The sequence below is a fragment of the Mustela nivalis genome (assembly GCF_964662115.1).
Source record: "Mustela nivalis genome assembly, chromosome: 13".
NCBI classification, from domain to species: Eukaryota; Metazoa; Chordata; class Mammalia; order Carnivora; family Mustelidae; genus Mustela; species Mustela nivalis.
Genome location: NC_139032.1, coordinates 61,491,118 through 61,510,487, shown reverse-complemented (window position 1 = coordinate 61,510,487; position 19,370 = coordinate 61,491,118). Strand labels below are relative to the sequence as shown.

Here is a 19,370-nt window from a genome sequence, read left to right as displayed (position 1 = left end):
CTCTCCCTCATTTCTCTCTAGTTCCTCCTCCCATTGACCAGACCCAGCCTGAAGGAGGCTCTTGGAAATGCACAGGCAGGAGTCAGCCCCTCTCCCTACCATGCAGGGCTGGGGGAAGGAGAGGAAATGGGCCGACACTGGCACCCTAGGGAGGGAAATAAACAGCCTCCACTCCTGCCTTTCCCTGTGACCCACCAGAGCTGTAGGGACTGAACCGCAGCTTGGGGACCAGTTATGGGACAGAAAGCAGCCTCTGCCAGGGTGGGAATGGGAAGATGAGGACTCAGCCAGGCCATGCGCCTGCTGACGGGCGATGCCATCAGTCTCCACCACCGCCTCTGGATAAGGCCACCCCTCTGCCTCCCTCCGCAGGCCACGGCCACCTGCCCGAGTCACCAGTGACAGCATAGCTAACAGGGAGAGGGCAGGGGTGGGGAGCAGTGGGAGGCCCCGGAGCGGCACCCGTGGAAGCACTGTCCAGAGTCGTGCTGAGATATCAGCCACACAGCCCTCTCCATTCTCCTCACAGACCCCTCACCCTCCACAGGACCCAGACAGGCCTGCAGGGCCCTGGGCCGACATGAGTCACACAGCAGCCAGCACTCTGGGTATGAAATCCCCCACTCAATCCCCCCGCTGCCCAAGTTCCTTTTGTTCCCAGTCCCTCAGCTTTTCAGCTAGACTCTTCAGGGCCTCACCTGGCCCAGCCCACTCCAGTGTGGGGTCCAGCTTCGCTTTGAATCAATGTGGCCCAAACAACCAGACGGCATACTTCCTTGTTTCATCGCCAGAATCTCTTCCCTCCCTCCCATTCTCTCTCTCTCTCTCTCTCTCTCTCTCGCTCTCTCTCTCATGCTTTTAAACTGTTTGCACGATCAGCCTCATCTCCTTACACCTTAAGTTTTCTTGTGGATGTTTCCAAACGGTTATTCCTGGACGGAGAGGTACAGCGATGGGTTGTGTCATTAAGCTTGTTCTGTACATGCTTCTTCACAAAGTGGAGCTGTGGAAACTGCTTGGTCAGGAGAGTATTTGCTCTCTTGGTTTCTAGAAAGGTGCTCCATTTACATACGTTGCCTCCAGAGTGTGTCTTTCAATCTAGAGTTGGGCACCCATTTTCTTAGCTTCATTGGGTCGTTCAGGAGAGACATAATTTGTGTCCGTGTTCCCTGACCCGTAGAAATCATGTTGTCAGTGTAGACTAATTCCCAGGCCGGCCCAAAGCCAACTTAACCTATATTGCGTGTGGCTGGGAACAGCTAGCCTCAGAACCTAACCACAGCCCAGAGCGTTGTATAGGAAACTGACTCAGGGAACTCACTCCACAGATCATGCCAAAGTTCGTGTTCCTGCCCCACTAAAAAGAGAACATGACATCATGGGGAGCCTGTACAAGTGCCAGGGGCTGTTCTGTTGTGTGGACTGATGTTTGGGCTGGAGAAAGAGGCTGACCTGTGTTTTGCTTTATTTATTTATTTATTTTAAAAATAAACATGTAATGTATTTTTATCCCCAGGGGTACAGGTCTGTGAATCGCCAGGTTTACACATTTCACAGCACTCACCATAGCACATACCCTCCCCAATGTCCATATCCCCACCACCCTGCTTTTATTTTTTTTTAATGATTTTGTTTTATTTTTTAATCGTACTAGTAGTACATGAGCACGTGTTCATTTTTTTTTAATGTTCACAATAGTATGTTAGAATCTAGTATAGAACTTTAGCAACTACAAAATGGGAGTATCTCTTCACCATCCCCCTAAGCCCGTAACTTTTCCCAAACATGACTAGAGCATTTATTTTATTTTTTCAGTGTTCCAAGATTCATTGTTTAAGCACCACACCCAGTGCTCCATGCAATATGTGTCCTCCACAATACCCACCACCAGGCTCACCTCACCCCCCATCCCTCCTCCAGAACCCTCAGTTTGTGTCTCAGAGTCCACAGTCTCTCATGCTTCATCCCCCTCCTCCGAATTCCCCCAATTCACTTTTCCTTTCCTTCTCCTAATGTCCTCCATGTTATTCCTCAGGCTCCACAAGTAAGTGAAACCATATGATAATTGACTTTCTCTGCTTGACTTACTTCACTCAGCATAATCTCCTCCAGTCCCGTCCATGTTGATACCAAAGTTGGGTATTCATCCTTGCTGATGAAGGCATAATATTGCATTGTATATATGAACCACATTCACATCTTCTTCATCCATTCGTCTGCTGAAGGGCATCTTGGCTCTTTCCACAGTTTGGCGACTGTGGCCATTGTTGCTATGAACATTGGGATACAGATGGCCCTTCTTTTCACTACATCTGTATCTTTGGGGTAAATACACAGTAGTACAATTGCAGTGTTATAGGATAGCTCTATTTTTAATTTCTTAAGGAATCTCCACACTGTTTTCCAAAGTGGCTGCACCAACTTGCATTCCCACCAACAGTGTAAGAGGGTTCCCCTTTCTCCACATCCTCTCCAACACTTGTTTACTGTCCTGTTAATTTTGGCCATTCTAACTGGTGTAAGGTGGTATCTCAATGTGGTTTTGATTTGAATCTCCCTGATGGCTAGTGACGATAAACATTTTTTCACGTGTCTGTTAGCCATTTGTATGTCTTCTTAGGAGATGTGTCTGTTCATGTCTTCTGCCCATTTTTCAAGTGATTATCTTTTTTTGAGTGTTGAGTTTGAGTTCTTTATAGATCTTTGATATCAGCCCTTTGTGAATATCTTCTCCCATTCCGTGGGTTCCCTCTTTGTTTTGTTGACTATTTCATTTGCTGTGTAGAAGCTTTTTATCTTGATCAAGTCCCAAAAGAAGTCCCATTTTCACTTTTGTTTCCTTTGCCTTTGGAGACATGTCTTTTTTTTTTTTTTTTTAAGATTTTACTTATTTGACAGAGAGAGAGGGATCACAAGTAGGCAGAGAGGCAGGCAGAGAGAGAGGAGGCAGCAGGCTGAGCAGAGAGCCCGATGTGGGGCTCGATGCAGGGCTCGATGCAGGGCTCGATCCCAGGACCCTGGGATCATGACCTGAGCCAAAGGCAGAGGCTTAACCCACTGAGCCACCCAGGCACCCCTGGAGACATGTCTTGAAAGTTGCTATGGCTGATGTCGAAGAGGTTACTGCCTGTTTTCCTCTAGGATTTTGATAGATTCCTGCCCCACATTGAGGTCTTTTATCCATTTCGATTTTATCTTTGTGTATGCTGTAAGAGAATGGTCGAGTTTCATTCTTCTACACATAGCTGTCCAATTTTGCCAGCACCATTTATTGAAGAGACTGTCTTTTTTCCACTGGATATTTTTTCCCGCTTTGTCAAAAATTATTTGACCATAGATTTGTGGGTCCATTTCTGGGCTCTGTACTCTGTTCCACTGGTCTATGTGTCTGTTTTAGTGCCAGTACCATGTTGTCTTGGTGATCACAGCTTTGTAGTAAAGCTTGAAGTCAGGCAACATGATGCCCCCAGTTTTTTCTTTTTCAAAGTTTCCTTAGCAATTCAGGGTCTTTTCTGGTTCCATACAAATCCTAGGATTGTTTGTAGAACTAACAGACATTTAAATGCACCTGCATGGGTGCCTGGGTTGTGCCTCGGTTAAGCGTCCTCCTTTGGCTCAGGTCATTCTCCTAGGATGGAGTACTGTATCAGGCTCCCTGCTCAGTGGGGAGCCTGCTTCTCTCTGCCCCTCCCCCTGCTTGTATGTTCTCTCTAATAAATAAATAAAATCTTTAAAAAATTTAAAAATGCACTTGCAAACATACAGAAGCATAGACAGCCTCCCCCCACCCCTGCTATCCAAAAGCAGTGTTCTCTGAAACCTTCTGTAGGTAGAAAGGGCATAAAGGAAAGAGCATCCCTGGTTTTTTCAAAGTTTGAGTTAAGCCACTTCACTTTAAGGAAAGTCTTGGGTTAATAGCCATTTTCTAACTGGAGGACACCTGAAGACGATTTTCGGTTTTTGGACAAAAACCCTTACCATGCTAATAAAGGTTTTTCTTAAAAGCAAAGAGGACCAAAGCAGACATTCAGAAAGTGGGCAAACCTGTATCCATATATAATTTTTGTTTAGTTATCTTTTACAGAAATAGGATCATCCTATATTTGTTATTCTATAACTTGCTCTTTTTCATGTGGTGTCTTGGAGAGTTTTCCATGCCCAGGCACCTGGATCCACTGGTGTGTGTGTGTGTGTGTGTGTGTGTGTGTGTGTGTGTGTGTGTGAAAATGTACGTAACATAAGTTAACCATTTTGCCCATTTTTTGGTGTACGCTTCAGTAGGACGAACTGAATTTACAGTTATAACCACTGTTTTTGCATTTATACTCATAAACACTGTATTACACTCACAACCACTGTATAACTGTACATTACAGTTATAACCACTGTAAACTGCATTTACACTCATAGCCACTGTTTCCAAAAATTTTCCACTACTTCAGATATAAACTCCATAACTACTAAGCAATGACTTCCCCTCCTGCCAGGCCCTGGCAGACTCTCATCTACTTCCTGTCCCTGTGAACTGGCCTATTGTGGGTTATTTTATAATAGGAAATCATCCAGTATTTGTCCTTTTAGGTCTGGCTTATTTCACTCCACATGACCTAACGGTTCACCCACAGTGTAGCATGTATAAGAACTCTGCCTTCTTTTTAATCACTGCCTGTTCTTTCATTGTATGAAAGCCACATAATATATATAGTAAACATATATATATACTTCCCATATCAAAAATCTTGCCCACCTTCACCACCAACAGTGGTGAGTGTCTTGGTACACAGATGTTTGTGCACGTGTGAAAACGTTTTCAGAGATCAATGCTTGCAAGGGGAATTGCTGCATCAAAGGATGGTTGCAGTCAAAATTTTGATATCATATTGTCCCCTAAGAATGCTGACCCAGTGTGGCTAAGTGTACTCCACCCCATTCCAGGCTCTGCTATTATCAGTCAGTTAAAATTCCTCCAGGCTGATGGCCATCAAGCATTTTCACTGCCCACTTCCTGGACTGCCTGAGAGGCCGGATATCCCTTTGTCCAGCTACGGGCACTTATAAGCATTTAGTCCATTTTAAATTGAGTGATTTTTTTTTTCCTCCATGTGATGGATGATAAACCCATGTAGCTTGTTGGAGCCATTGTCTACAGAACCTTCCCTCTTAAGAGTTCCATTTTTTTTATACAATCAGACCTGCTGTGGCTACCTTGTAGCTCTCTGAGTTTTAGGCTCCTCTTACAGAGGTTTCAAATTTTTAGAAATAAAGTTGTTTTGTATTTCATTGTGACAGTTTTTTTTTTTTATGTATAGTGCCTTAATCTCTGTGGAATTTCTTTTCTGTTTACCTTTATTGTAGAAAACCTCAAGCATACCCATATATTTAGAAGCAAATCCCAGACATGCCGTTTTAACGGTAAAAGTTTAGCATGTTGTTTCCACAAGATGCTTTTTTTTTACATGCCTAGCCATGTTGTCATCATCACACCTGTGAAAATTCATAACAGTTCCCTTTTATCCTTCAACATCCAACCAGTGGTCACATTTTCAACTGCGTTGTAAATGTCATGTTTTCTTTGAATTAGAAGTAAAATAAAGTTTTCAAAATGCATTTGGTTGGCGTGTATCTCAAGTTGATGGTTACTGTGTTTCTCCGTTCTCCTTACGTCTTCTAAATTGGATTTATAAGTTAAATTTAGAGTGATCAGACACAAAGTCTCATTTTTTGACTACACTACTTCCTAGGTGGGCTTCTGTTTGCATTTATTTTTATTTTTATTTTTATTTTTTTTAAGTATTTTATGATTTTTAACCAAGATATATGAGGACCAATGCTTATTTTTTTATTTTTTTAAAGATTTTTATTTATTTATAAGACAGAGCTCACAAGTAGGCAGAGAGCCAGGCAGAGAGAGAGGGGGAAGCAGGCTCCCTGCTGAGCAGAGAGCCCCATGCGGGACTCAATCCCAGGACTCTGAGATCATGACCTGAGCCGAAGGCAGAGGCTTTAACCCACTGAGCCACCCAGGCGCCCCTGCATTTATTTTTATATATGGTATGAGGATCTAATGAATTTTTTTTGCAAATACATGGTTAATTGCATGTTGTACCAACACTATTAATGGAATAGTTCACTCTTTCTTCCCTGTAATTTGAAATGTGACCATTACCTCTCTCTCCCTCTCTCTCTCACACACACACATACACAGAGTTCATTTCTGAATTCTTTTTTTTTTTTAAAGATTTTATTTATTTATTTGACAGAAATCACAAGTAGATGGAGAGGCAGGCAGAGAGAGAGAGAGGGAAGCAGGCTCTCTGCTGAGCAGAGAGCCCGATGCGGGACTCGATCCCAGGACTCTGAGATCATGACCTGAGCCGAAGGCAGCGGCTTAACCCACTGAGCCACCCAGGCGCCCCCATTTCTGAATTCTTTTGTGCTCTTGATCTTTGTCTTTGTCTGTGTCATGTGGTTTTAAATCCTGTAGCTTTACAGTTTGTTTTCATATTTAATAAGACAGGTCATCCTTCATTGATCCTTTTAAAGCAATTTGTGGCTTTTCTTGGGCTTATTCTTTGCCACCATAATTTGCCATTTGTCTAATCCACATGCTAAGGCTGGGATTGCAATGAATTTTTAGACTATAATGAATCTTTCTAGCCAGGAATGTGGTCTTTTCTTCCACACATTTAGGTCTTTTTTTTTTTTTTTTTGTCTTTTAGTACAATTTTATGCTTTATGTAGTTCATTACAGTTTTTGCTAGTTTATTTTATGTATCTTGCCATTTTCCCCACTACCCTTATTTCTGCATGCATTTTCCAGTTGTTTATAGGTGGTGGTACTTGGGAAAGCTGGAGTTTTTATGAGCTGGTCTTAGGCTTGCCCAGGGACATTGCTGAACTCACTTTTTAGAGGTTATAATCATTTTATGTTGATTATTCCAGATTTCCTGGTTGGCAGTGATATCATTTGCAACTGGTTTCTTTTCAGGCTCATGCAGAGTCAAGTAAAACCTGGCTGACGGGAAAATTCACTGAACTGAGACTGCTACTTGACGAAGAGGAAGCGCTGGCCAAGAAATTTATCGATAAAAACACGCAGCTCACCCTCCAGGCATACAGGGAGCATATCGAATCTTGCAAAGAGCAAATAGATGGCATGCACAGCCTCTCCACCAGGGTCTGGAGGATCAGCCAGGAGCCCGACCCCATACAGCTGCTGCAGGTAATGCTGGGCCCCTGCCCCCTCCTCCCCTGCACTTCACCTTGGTTACTGGGGCATCGAACACAGAGTTTACACTGAGTGAATACACAAAGAATTGCCTGGCCAGCCTTCAGGCTTTCTTGCCCCCACACAAGTGGTAAGGAAATAGGCATCGTTAGGAAGAGCAGATCTTTCTTGGACTAATGACATCATATTTACAGCCACTGTTTTGGGGGCCGGGGCCCTCTGTGTTCCAAGCACTTTCTGTATCTTAGTTCTGATACTTCCTAAAATGCAGCAAAGTGGCTATTCTCACCCCATTGTATGAATGAGCAGTTGAGGCCCAGGGAGGGTGAAGTGACTCGCCCAAGGTTACACAGCTGAGAGGCAGCAGAGCTGTGATCAGAAGCCAGGTCGGCCTGAGTCCAGAGCACAGCCACCTGGCCCTCTGCCTGCTAAGTCTCACTCGAGACCCCCTCCTGGAAAGGCAGGTGTCCTTCCGTCTACTGAGCAGGCCCCAAGAGGTGACTCAGCTTGCTCAAAGGGCAGAGAAGGATGGTACTCCTTGGCCACTGGGATCTGTTGGAGGCTATCACATTACACGGAGGGAGAGTCTAGGAAATAGCCCCTGTGATGTGTTGCTCTATTAGTGAACATATGTTAAGCGTGGTGCTCCTGTTCCCAAGGAACCACAGGAGAAACCCCCCTCCGGTGTCAGTACCGCTGTGCAGCCCCATGCTCTGGGACTGCTTTCCTGCTCACATGGCCCTTCCCTGGTTCCTTCTTTGCCCTGGCTTCTGGAACTCTCGGAGCTACACAGGTTTCACATGGCTCGGCAGACACCTGGCAGCATATGCTTTGTTCCTCTGCTCACTCTGGCTTCCAGCTTACTTCCCTACCCTGATGTTTTCTTCGCTTAAGTTTTCTCACTGTAAAGGAAACGCCTGCCCTGTTAGATAACCTTTGTTAGATGCTTTACAGATTTGTGGGACGAGATAACGGTGTCACTGAGTCTAATCACACATTAGGCTTTGGCTGGAAAATAAGGCTGACAAACAAATCGGTCAGTAGCTAACCAGTTAAGCCAGTGCCCGACAAATATTTCTAAGCTTGTGCGTGTACGTGGCCTTGGTCAACTCAGCCTAACAAAAAATAATTCTAGGTGAGTCGCTTTCCTAGGCACCCTGGATATTATAAAGAGGGGCAAGCTGCACAGAGGTGTAGATTTGTTTCTTTAAAAGTGACGGTACTTGGGAGGGCTATCTGATACAAAGGGACTCTTCCTTTTGGAGGAAGATGGAGAATATTTTTCTTGCATCATAGAGTTTCATGGCTTGATCATCTTTTTTCTTTATTCTCTGGTGCTGGAACTACTGATTTTCATCATTTACCATTCCTCCCTCTGCTTGCTCACTCTCGTATATATACGGATCTGTACGATACTGAGTAACCTGTTTGCGCCAGGCCCCTGCTTGACATTAGGAGCTTGAGGGTGGGGAGGCATGCTCAGAAATAGTTATTTACAGTGCAGCCCCAGCAAGCTGGCAGAAGTATGTCTAAGAAGTGTCCAGTTCTGCATAGGGACTAAGGGAAGGCTTCTAAGGGGAGGTGACCGTGGAGCTGGGTATGGGAGCATGAGGGGCTCACCAGGGACATACAGAGGGACAGAGGACATCCCAGGCAGAAAGGAATCATGTGCAATGAGGGTCCGGCAGGCTGTGGTGGGCCGCTAGAGTTTAGCCTGGCTGGAGGCAGGGTGGGGGTATGAAGAGAGGGAGTGGCCTTGGGAGCTGCCACTGGGTCTGGAAGCCAGGCCTAGTTAGCAGAGGGCTGTATGTACCTGGCCATGGTTTAAATTGTCCTGTAAAGATTTTGGAGCCAGGGGAGCATTCTGAATTGGGAAGTGACCTGCTCAGTTTAATGTTTTTGAAAAGTCACTCTGGGGGTACCTGGGTGACTCAGTGGGTTAAAGCCTCTGCCTTTGGCTCGGGTCATGATCCCAGGGTGCTGGGATTGAGCCCTGCATTGGGCTCTCTGCTCAGCAGGGAGCCTGCTTCCTCCTCTCTATCTGCCTCTCTGCCTACTTGTGATCTCTGTCTTTCAGATAAATAAATAATCTTAAAAAAAAAAAAAAAAAGTCACTCTGGTGACAGGGTGGAGGGTGGACGTTGGAGACCAAGACTAGTGGACAAGCATCAGGAGGAAGGGACAGGCAGGTCTGAGACATGTGACAGGACTGGTGCATGGAAGTAAGGGGAATCCAAGATGATGCCCAGCTATGGCTTGAAATACAGATGGCTAGGGAGCTGCTCCCCAAGCTGGCAAAGGTGAGAAGCAGGTGTGCTTGATTTCCTTATTCTATCATAAATATTTACAGAGAACCTACTGTATGTCGGGCCCTTTGTTACATACTAGAGCTGGGGATACCAGGATGGTCCAGGGAGCTTCTACCTTGCAAAGCCACACTTAACCCAGGAAGGCTATTTAAAGGGTGAGGCCTGGAGTTCATCATTGTTTGGTGGGGAAGGTAACAGTGGGGGACTAGTCAGAAAACAGGACAGGTCCCCACGGTGGGGGGGGGCACTCCCCCTCAGTCGGCATTCCAGCTGAACTTCCAGGGTCTTTGGCTTCCCTCATGCCCAAGGGACTCTTTCCCCTGGAAAACTGGCCCATCATTCCTTTGGTCCCCCTGGATGTCAGGCAGAGCCCGGTGGCAATGTATGGAAAGCTTCAGGGCGCCCTGCAAGGTGGTGAGCAACTTGGTGGCAGGTGCAGCCAGCCAGTCTCCTTCCTTCCTCCGCCCCTAAGGCCGTGCACAGAGTAGAGCTCCAGGAACATGGAAGTGAGGGAGAAATCAACTCTGGTCCTGGGGCAGAAGTCGGGGGCACAGCCTGGGCTGCTCCCAGATGCCGGGGCAAGGGGGGGGCCTGCCCCTTCCAGGCTGGGTTTGTCTGAGGGCGCAGCGGTGGCAGCTGAGACAGCACCAACGCTGACGCCCCGCACACCCCCGCAGGAGTACCGGGCCGCCGAGCAGGAGATGCAGCGGCAGACGAGCCTGGGAGAAGTGTGCTACCCCACACCCCTCTCCTTCGAGCCCGTCAAGAGCTTCTTCCAGGGCTTTGTGGACGCCATGCAGAGCTTGTTACAGACGCCACTGGACACTCGCCTTAAAGAGAGTAAGTTGCTGAGTGACCAACCTTGTGTCCTCAGCTCCCCTGCTACCCTTTAACGCAGAGACGAATGTGAAGACCTGAATCCCGTCTCTTCCACCCAAAGGCCAGTGGCTGGGCGGTGGAGGACTCCTGGGCCTAGGCCCGACCCATCCTTCAGACTTCACCTCCTTCCTCTTCGGAGACGGCATCCTGCCTTCCTAGACATCCTGCTCCACTTCTGCCCCCAAGTCACTCCCAGGATTCTGCTGCATCTTACCTTCGCCCGCTCTGGGCTCCCAGCTAGAATAGCCATCTGCCCACCCCACCCCATCTGGCCAAGTCCCAGCCATCCCTGCGGGGCCAGCCCAGCTGGGCTCACCCAGGAAGCCTTGCCCCATCAACCTGGGCTGGCTGTGCTGGCCAGATGCCCCGCTGCCTCTCCCCACTCCTTGCACTGCCGGTCTCCGGGCTGGGGCTGTCCCTGAGCTGGACACTCTGTACTTGCCTCCCCCTGCCTGTCATAAAAGCCCAAAGGGCAAGAAGCACTCTGAGTCCTGCTCCGAGGTCCCTGCAGGGCATAGCACAAAGTAGGTGCTCAGAAATACCTTTCTTCATTCATTTATCTCCGCTCTTAGGATTCCTCCAGGACATCTACGGAGCCCTAAATCTCTGTTACACACTGCAGAGTACAAAAACAAAGGTCTTGCCTTTGTGGTGCTCAGGGTTCTGGGAGCAAGACAGACAGTAGTAACTGAACAAGTCAGCGGTAAGAGCTCTGATGAAAAATACAGCAGGGTGAGGAGAATACAGGGTGACCAGGAGGAGGAGCTTTTTCCTGGGGATGCGGAGCCGGCATCTCTGAGAAGGGGACATACGACTTCCCTGCGGTCCGCTGCTGCTTGACTCCGGTCGCCTCCTAGTAAAGTTAGGCCCTGGGTACTGCTACTGCGGCTGCCATAGTTCCTCCCCCAGGAGCTCTGGCGTCCCTGCTGCCCCACTTCAGGCTTGAGCCTCCAAGCAGGACCTCTGCCTCCACTCACCCTGCCCCATCCACTCCCCACCACAGAGCTTTGGAAGTTCTGTTCGTGTCTGCCTTCACTCAGACGCCTGCCATGGCTTCCCAGTTCCTGTGCCAGTGCGGGTACCTTAATACCCATGCTCCTGCTCATACCCTCTGGCTGGGAAAGCCTCCCGTCCTTTTCTCTGGATGTCTGAATCTTCCCCGTCCTTTAAGGGCTCGCTGAGGTGCTTCCTCCTCCATGATGTCTCCCTGGATTCCTCTCTTTTCTGTGCGTTGACGGGTAGCTCAGGTGAGCCTACCTCTCACCTCTTTTACCTGATGGAGCTGTGGAAGACAGGAACCATGGCTTGGGTTTCCCTTGAACTCCCTCGCACTGGAATGAGACCTGGATATGGCCTTCTCTGATGGCTAATTTCTCATTTTCCATTTTATCCCAGCACTGGCATGTCTGCCAGGCGGTTGCCCCCACGCTTGGCTGTTGAATACATCGTTGATTCGCACGGCCCTCCTTGAGCCCGCTGTCCCGTCCCAAGGTTCAAGGGACAGTCACACTGGCCTGAATCCACTTCCCACCCTCAGAAGTACGCTTCTCCTTAGACCCCAGTATTGTCCTAGGGTATTCCTGTCGCCAATTCCTGAATTTGCATTTACTGCTTAAATATGCATGTGCTTCTGGGGGAGAGAGGATCCGAATTTCCAGTTCTGTAATATTTTTAGTACATTCTGTAATTTGCTCTGCCTGCATGAGGGCCAGGCACTCATTTCTCACAATCTGTTACAGACACGAACTGCCAGCTCTCGGGCTCCTCGAGCACCAAACTAGCTTCCTTGTTGAAAACAAGCCCCTCACCGGAGCGATCACTCTTCTTAAAATGTAAGCCCTGGGACTGGGGAGCAAAGGGAGGGTGGAGAGGGCCAGGCAGATTGTGGGGGATCACAGAAATGGAGGAACCCCCTTTTTTTTACTAACAGACCCAACTTGGGTTTTTTCAACCTTTATTACTAGTTTTTAAATAACAGAAATAAGCAGCACCTGGCTGGCTCAGTTGGTAGAGCGTGCGACTCGATCTGGGGGTCGTGAGTCTGAGCCTTGCATTGGGTGTAGAGATTACCTGAAAGTAATAATAATAATAAATCTTAAATACAGAAATAATACATATTCATTGCAGAAAAACGAGGGGAAAAAACCCAAATTTTTTAAAGTCACTTGCCCATAGATAACTACTATTATTGTTTGCCCTGTTAGCTTTCCTTAGTTTATCTATATATATACATATAAGAATATATTTAATATATATATATTTTACAAATATGGTATCATCTATACATACTGTTTTGTAACCTGTTTTCATTTCATTTCATTTTTAAAGTAAACTTTGAAATATAAAATACATAAAAGTACAGAAATCAAAGGGGTGCTGCTCCATTTTTTGGGAAAGATTTTATTTTTAGAGGGGGACAAAAAGGGAGGAGCAGAGGGGAAAGGAGAGGAAGAGGGAGAGACTCTGCAGCAGCCTCTGCGCCAAGCGTGGAGCCCATGGCGGGGCTCAGTCTCACAGCCCTGAGATCATGAACTGAGCCAAAACCCAGAGTTGGGTGCTTAACCAACTGAGCCACCCAGGTACCCCAATCATTTTTTAAAAGTAAACATGGTATATAACCTCCTTCAGCCCAAGAAATGAAAACTTCCAGCTCCCCAGAAGCCCTGCTCATGCAGCCTCCTCTTCACTAACCACGGGTAACTACTCTCCCGATTTCTGACACTGTAGATTAGTTTTGCCGATCTTTGGCCTTTGTAGGACTAGGTCATTCAGATTGTACTTTTTGGTGTCTTGCCTCTGTCACTCAACATAATATTTAGGAGATTTATCCATATTATTGTGCATAGAAGTAACTTGTTTTCACTGCTATAAATAGTATTCCATTGTATGAATACAGCACACTAAAACTATGGAAGGACATTTTGGATTGTTTCTGGTTTGGCCTGTAGTGAATGTTGCTCTTGCTCTGAACATTCATGTGCATGTCTGTCTGATGCACATATGCAGGCATTTCTGTTGGGTATTTACCCAGGAGTGGGAGGAAAGGATGCTTACCATAGTCGCTTCATCCAGCACTGTTCCAGAGATCCTATAGAAGTGAAAGCTATAAGGACTGGAAAAGGGGGGGATATCATTATGATGTCATATAATGTCATGCGATATCATACAATATTATGACATGATTACAGGAAATCTAATATAAGTAAAAGATAACTTAGAATTAAGTGAACTGTTGCATATATCATTATACAAAGCTCAATCCTGTTTCTGTATATTGGCAATAAACAATTAGAAAATGAAATTTTAAAAACATTATTTTCGGGGCGCCTGGGTGGCTCAGTGGTTTGGGCTGCTGCCTTCGGCTCAGGTCATGATCTCAGGGTCCTGGGATCGAGCCCCACATCGGGCTCTCTGCTCCGCAGGAAGCCTGCTTCCCTCTCTCTCTCTCTCTGCCTGCCTCTCTGCCTACTTGTGATCTCTGTCAAATAAATAAATAAAATCTTTAAAAACAAACAAATAAACATTATTTTCAGTTTTTCAATTTTCAGTAACATCTAAAAAAAATCAGGAATAAAATCTTCAAATGTGCAAAACCTTGCTCCAAACACTCCAAACACTTCGACAGTATCTACTAAAACAGACTATCCACGTACCCTACCATCTAGACTTCATTTTCCATGTCTACAGATATGGTACAAAGCAGTGAGAACAATTATTGGGAGTTAGGTCAGCACCACATTTCTGGGATACAAGTTGGCAGTATTTACCAAAGGCCTTAAAAGCAAAATTATCCATCTTAACCCAGTAGTTCCTCTTTTAGGAATGTATCCTCAAGCAATAATCAGATGCATAAAGATGTAATTATATTAGTGTTTTCAGGAGCTTTTTTAAAGCCTAAATATCGGATACCTGGGTGGCTCAGTTGGTCAAGCAGCTGCCTTTGGCTCTGGTCAGGTCCTGGGCTGGAGCCCCACTTAGGGCTCTCTGCTCAGCTGGGAGCCTGCTTCTCCTGTTTGTGCTCTCTCTGAAAAATAGATGAATAAAATATATTTTTTAAAAGCATAACTATTGAGAAGGGGGAGGGATAGGTTAAAGTATAAAACACTTAACACAGCAAAATCTTAGGGTCAGCATTAAAACACTCTGATAAAAAATATTATTTGATAGGATAAAATGATCACAAATACAATCAATAAAGTTGAAAAACCAGATTACGCAAAAGTGTGTATGGCATGATACCAATAAGAAAAACTATAAGTGGCAAGATAAAAACTGGAAGGATATACATCCAAGCGTCAATAAGGACAGGATTTTTAAAATTGAATTTTTAGAAATTGGCAACAAATTCCATGGCACAAATCCAGTGAAATTTTCACTCCTTCCCGTGTCCCCCAGCTAATGCCTTGGATGCAATTAGGGTTAAAAGGGTGGCTTTTCATTTATCCGCTGGCAATTCCTGGCATCTCAATTTCTACGGGAAAGTTGTCAGGACCAGCGGGGGCGTGGGGGGAGCTGGCCCCACCCACCAGGTGTGGCCCCCGATGTCCCCGCCCTCTGCAGATGCACGCACACCCACCCTGGAGCCGGACACGATGCACGCGCGCCTGCGCCTCTCTGCCGACCGCCTGACGGTGCGCTGCGGCCTCATGGGCCGCCTGGGACCCACGCCCGCGCTGCGCTTTGATAAACTGTGGCAGGTGCTGGGTCGTGACTGCTACGCCGCGGGCCGCCACTACTGGGAAGTGGACGTGCAGGAGGCGGGCATCGGCTGGTGGGTGGGCGTGGCCTACGCCTCCCTGCGGCGCTGCGGGGCCTCGGCCTCCGCGCGCCTCGGCTGCAACCGTCAGTCCTGGTGCCTCAAGCGCTACGACCTCGAGTACTGGGCCTTCCACGACGGCCAGCGCAGCCGCCTGCGGCCCCGCGACGACCCCGACCGGCTGGGCGTCTTCCTGGATTACGAGGCCGGCATCCTCTCCTTCTACGATGTGTCAGGCGGCATGAGCCACCTGCACACCTTCCGAGCCGCTTTCCAGGAGCCACTTTACCCGGCGCTGCGGCTCTGGGAAGGGGCCATAAGCATCTCCCGGCTGCCCTAGGGGCCACAGCACGAGTGACCGTCCTAGGCTTTCCACTGCTCTGGTCTCACCCGAGCTGATGTGGCTCGTCTATGGCCAGCTGCCCAAGCATCCCCGTCTTCTCCCCCACCAGTCATGCCCTGTGCTTTGAAAAGGCTCCTTTCCCAGGCGAGTTTTCAAACAGGTCCTAAAGGCCCCTCTTCTGCCGGGGCACTCTCAAGGGGCCTCTCCACCACCACCAGAGCACTTACATGACACCACTTTTAGTCCAGGTGCTGACCCCAAGTGAGTCCTAAGCATCCCGACCCTGTTAGAAGACATCATCCTCTGCCTCTGGCCTCTCGCTCACAGAGTAGTCAGCAATGCCTGGCACTTGGTAGGCGCACAAGAAATGTGTGAATGAATGAGAGCCATCCAGCCCCTTCTCCCTAAAGTCCTTTTGATCTGCCTCTTCCTCTCCACTCTGCTTCAGCTTGTCCGTGTCACTTCTCTTCAGAGTAGCCGCACTTCATGCCTCGGGGCCGGAACCCCCTCCCATTCTCATCCTCCACTGTACAGCCAGAGTGCCAGGCCTAAAACTTCACTTAACCTCTTAGAACTACCAGAAGGTTCCCAAGGACCGCAGGGAGAAAAAGCAGGCACTTTACCTTAGCATTCAAGGCTTTTCTAGTCTGCCCTCAAACTCCCCATGCTCAGCTAGCTTCTACCGCTCTTTTCAGAGACCCTCTGGCACTTTTGCCCTTTGCCTGTCTGAGCCTTCCCCTGGCTTAACTGTCCCAGAAAGTCTCCCCAAACCACAAGAACCTCTCTTACTCTGAGAGCTACAAACCTGGGTCCCTGCTTTCCCACTAGGTGGGAAGCTCTCCAAGGGCAGCTATGTCCCATACCCTCGCCACCCTGAAAAGTTCAGGGTGTCCCTTTCCCTCCCAGACAATGACCAGCAGCCGGCTACCACTGAAGCAAAAAGCAGCTGAGCTGAGAAGTCCTCATGAATCACCCAGCCTAACCTCACTGTACATTTGGGAGAGACTAAGGTCCTGAAAGTTCGTTCCTCAGAGCCCTCCTGCCCCAAGGCAAGTGTTTTACTTGCCCCCTGTCCCAGCTCTTCAGGCCCAGCTTTCAATGTGGGAGATTTTACTGCTTATTCATTCCTCAAGGGATGTTGGGAAGAATCAGCAGGCAACCGTTGCTTAGCAACCACAGGCCATTTCCCCAACTGCCTTGGAACTTAAAGAGGAGGAGCTAAGAGTAAGGTCTGGATAGGCCCAGACATCCCCATGCTCCTCCAATCCCGCAGTTGCAGGCGCTGCCAAGAACCCAGAGAACCCCATTTTCCGTTAAGAAGGCACAGAAATAGAGAAGGCCAAACCAGGAGGACCTCAAGGGCCAGCTCCTCTAACAGGAAGGGGAAGGCCTCTTTTTTGGGTCTGTGCCTTGGTTCTAAAGATGTAGCATCATTTGTCAAACTCCCCAGATGGTTTTGGAATCATACTGTGTCAAAGTATCTTAGGTGCTCAGCCAGAGGGCGGTGGCAGGGTGAGGAAGATGCGAAGCTGAAACCCTCTCGTGCTCTCAGCATTCGTTAGTTTGAACCACAAAAAAAACGCCAATTTCCAACAATTTTCTAAAAATGCCACTTTCATACAGGGCAATGTAATACAAGTGGAAATCAAGGCAGAAGGAACCCTAAGAGTGCCTTTGGTTGTAACCAAATCACTTAAAACTTTAGCTGGAGAGACAGCACAGCGTCTAGGCACCCTGCTCCGGGAACGCTAAAAAAAAGGGGAATTAATTCTACTGGAGATGACCCTGAGCTGAATTCTGACAGGGCATTCCCGACAGAAGATGAAGGACGCTCCTAACCCTACAAGCTTGTTCATCCCTAAGCACACAGACCTACTTCCAGACCCATGGGGGTACGGGCCCAGGTAGTAACAGCACCTGCTGTTTTGCCAGGCACAGTTCTAATGCTTTACAACTATTAACTCATTTGATCCTGACATTATTCCTAGGAGGTACGAAGTTATACCAGTTCTATGCAGGGCAAAACAGATCCAGAATGAATATCTTGCTCAAGGTCACACAGCTGGTGGCAGAGCTGGGGTCGTGCTTACCTCCCGCAGGCCGGACTGCTCCGGCGAACACAGCTGGTACCTGGCGGGTGCCTGCTCACTCCTGTTTTGCCTGTGATGCTTTGCTCTAGCCTCCTGAGTCGGCCTCTGGATAACATTCCTCGGGCTGAGATGAGGTCCTGTATCCAGAGAGGAACTTGAGTTTGGAATGCATGATCAGAGACAGAGCTGGACTATACAGGACAAAAACTGGCTTTGATCCAGTGCTGACTCTGTATCAAGACCTGTGCTGCCAGAAAGCAGCAGTTTCAGTGCACAGTCATGTGACCTTGGGCTAGTCACTTCACCTCTCAGAGAACCATCTGTAAAATGGGGGCAGTGACCCTGCCTTCTAGTATTGGCCAATGGCTATGAACTTGCTTTAAAAACCATCCAGTACTGTACCATGCCAGGACCCACAAGCCTTCCCAGCGGCCATCCTGCGCTAGCAGGAACCTCCTTGAATATTCTCCATACAGGACCAAAATTTCCCTTGGGGTCCATGATTAGAAGATCACTGACCTAATTCTCCTTCAGATTTATACTTACAGAAATTTCTTAATACAGCAAACTGCTTGCAGATATATTTTTAAATGACATTAATTTTATAGTCTATGATTTAATAAATATGAACACTGTAACCTTTTAACTGTGTTCTTCACTGCGAGTTCACGTTGCGTGTAGGCCCAGACAGGACCTCACTCACCTGGCGTCCCCTCCACAATTTTCTTGTGGTAGACAGCTGGTCCCAGGTTCAACAGTGCTAGTGATGGGGAATACACTACAGAGTATCACTAAGTGCTTGCCTACATGCAGACAAGCCCTCCCTCCCAGCTGCTCCGATCCAAGACAATATTACGTAGTTGTTCGCATCTCCGTGATCATCCTTTAGCAACATGGAAGCCATCTGTGGTCCCTTACTGATTCTTAGAGATTCAGGGACCCTCCCTTACCTCTTGCATCTCTTCTGTTTCTGTGATTCTCCTTTGTCAGGGAGCAGGGGAAAGTGATGTCAGCCTAGCAGAGGACACACACACAGGTGGGCCTGCACAGCCTGGTCCTGGCGGGCAGGAGTCTACGCTATGAGAAGGAGCCAAGCTGCATGTGAGGTGAGGTTAGGGTTCAGCACGTGGGTGTGGGGCCAAATCTCAGTCCAGCATATCCCCAGAAGCCTTCCTTGGTTCTCTACCACCTAGAGAACAAAGTCCAAACTCCACAGTCTTTAAGGCCATTGCTTCCTTCTTTTTTTTTTTTTTTTTTTTTAAGGATTTATTTATTTTAAAGAGAGAGCAGGAGCCTAGGGGAGAAGCAGGGGCAGTAGACAAAGGGAAAGGAAGAGAGGATCTCAGGCAGACTCCACACTCCAGTGCAAAGCCTGATGTGGGGCTCAATCTTACGACCTCAAGATCATGACCTGAGCTGAAATCAAGAGTTGGATGCTTAACCAACTATGCCATCTGGGCACCGCTCCTTGCTTCCTTTCTGACCACCTTCTAAATCCTTCATCCGCATGGAGCCAGGCCCTGCCAAACCATCACCTGCATGTCCTTGGACACTGGCACCTCCCAAGTCTGTGCCTCAAATCCCAAGATTCCTCCTCCTGTCACTTCCTAACCTAAAAGGTTGAACTAAAGTACCACCAGAAGGCCTTCCCTTGCCATGCCTCCTCTCCCATCCCTACTCCCAGGTTTCCCATTCATGGCTCCCATAACCTTTAGAAAACATCTCAGCAATTCACACATAAAGCATACCATTTGTAGAGGTACCT

At 47.6% G+C, this 19,370-nt stretch overlaps 1 protein-coding gene across 2 annotated transcripts in view; it reads left to right on the top strand.

The window, feature by feature from the left end:
* The window catches only part of TRIM14 (tripartite motif containing 14), a 28,284-nt gene extending 10,036 nt beyond the window's left edge, over positions 1–18,248 (top strand). For both annotated transcript variants that reach the window (XM_082694947.1, XM_082694946.1), the window contains 4 exons: positions 6,989–7,222; positions 10,215–10,377; positions 12,156–12,248; positions 14,977–18,248. In XM_082694947.1, coding sequence (XP_082551073.1) covers positions 6,989–7,222; positions 10,215–10,377; positions 12,156–12,248; positions 14,977–15,512 — 1,026 coding nt within the window. In that variant the 3' untranslated portion in view covers positions 15,513–18,248. The remainder of the gene's footprint in view (positions 1–6,988; positions 7,223–10,214; positions 10,378–12,155; positions 12,249–14,976) is intronic.
* Positions 18,249–19,370: the final 1,122 nt, after the last annotated feature.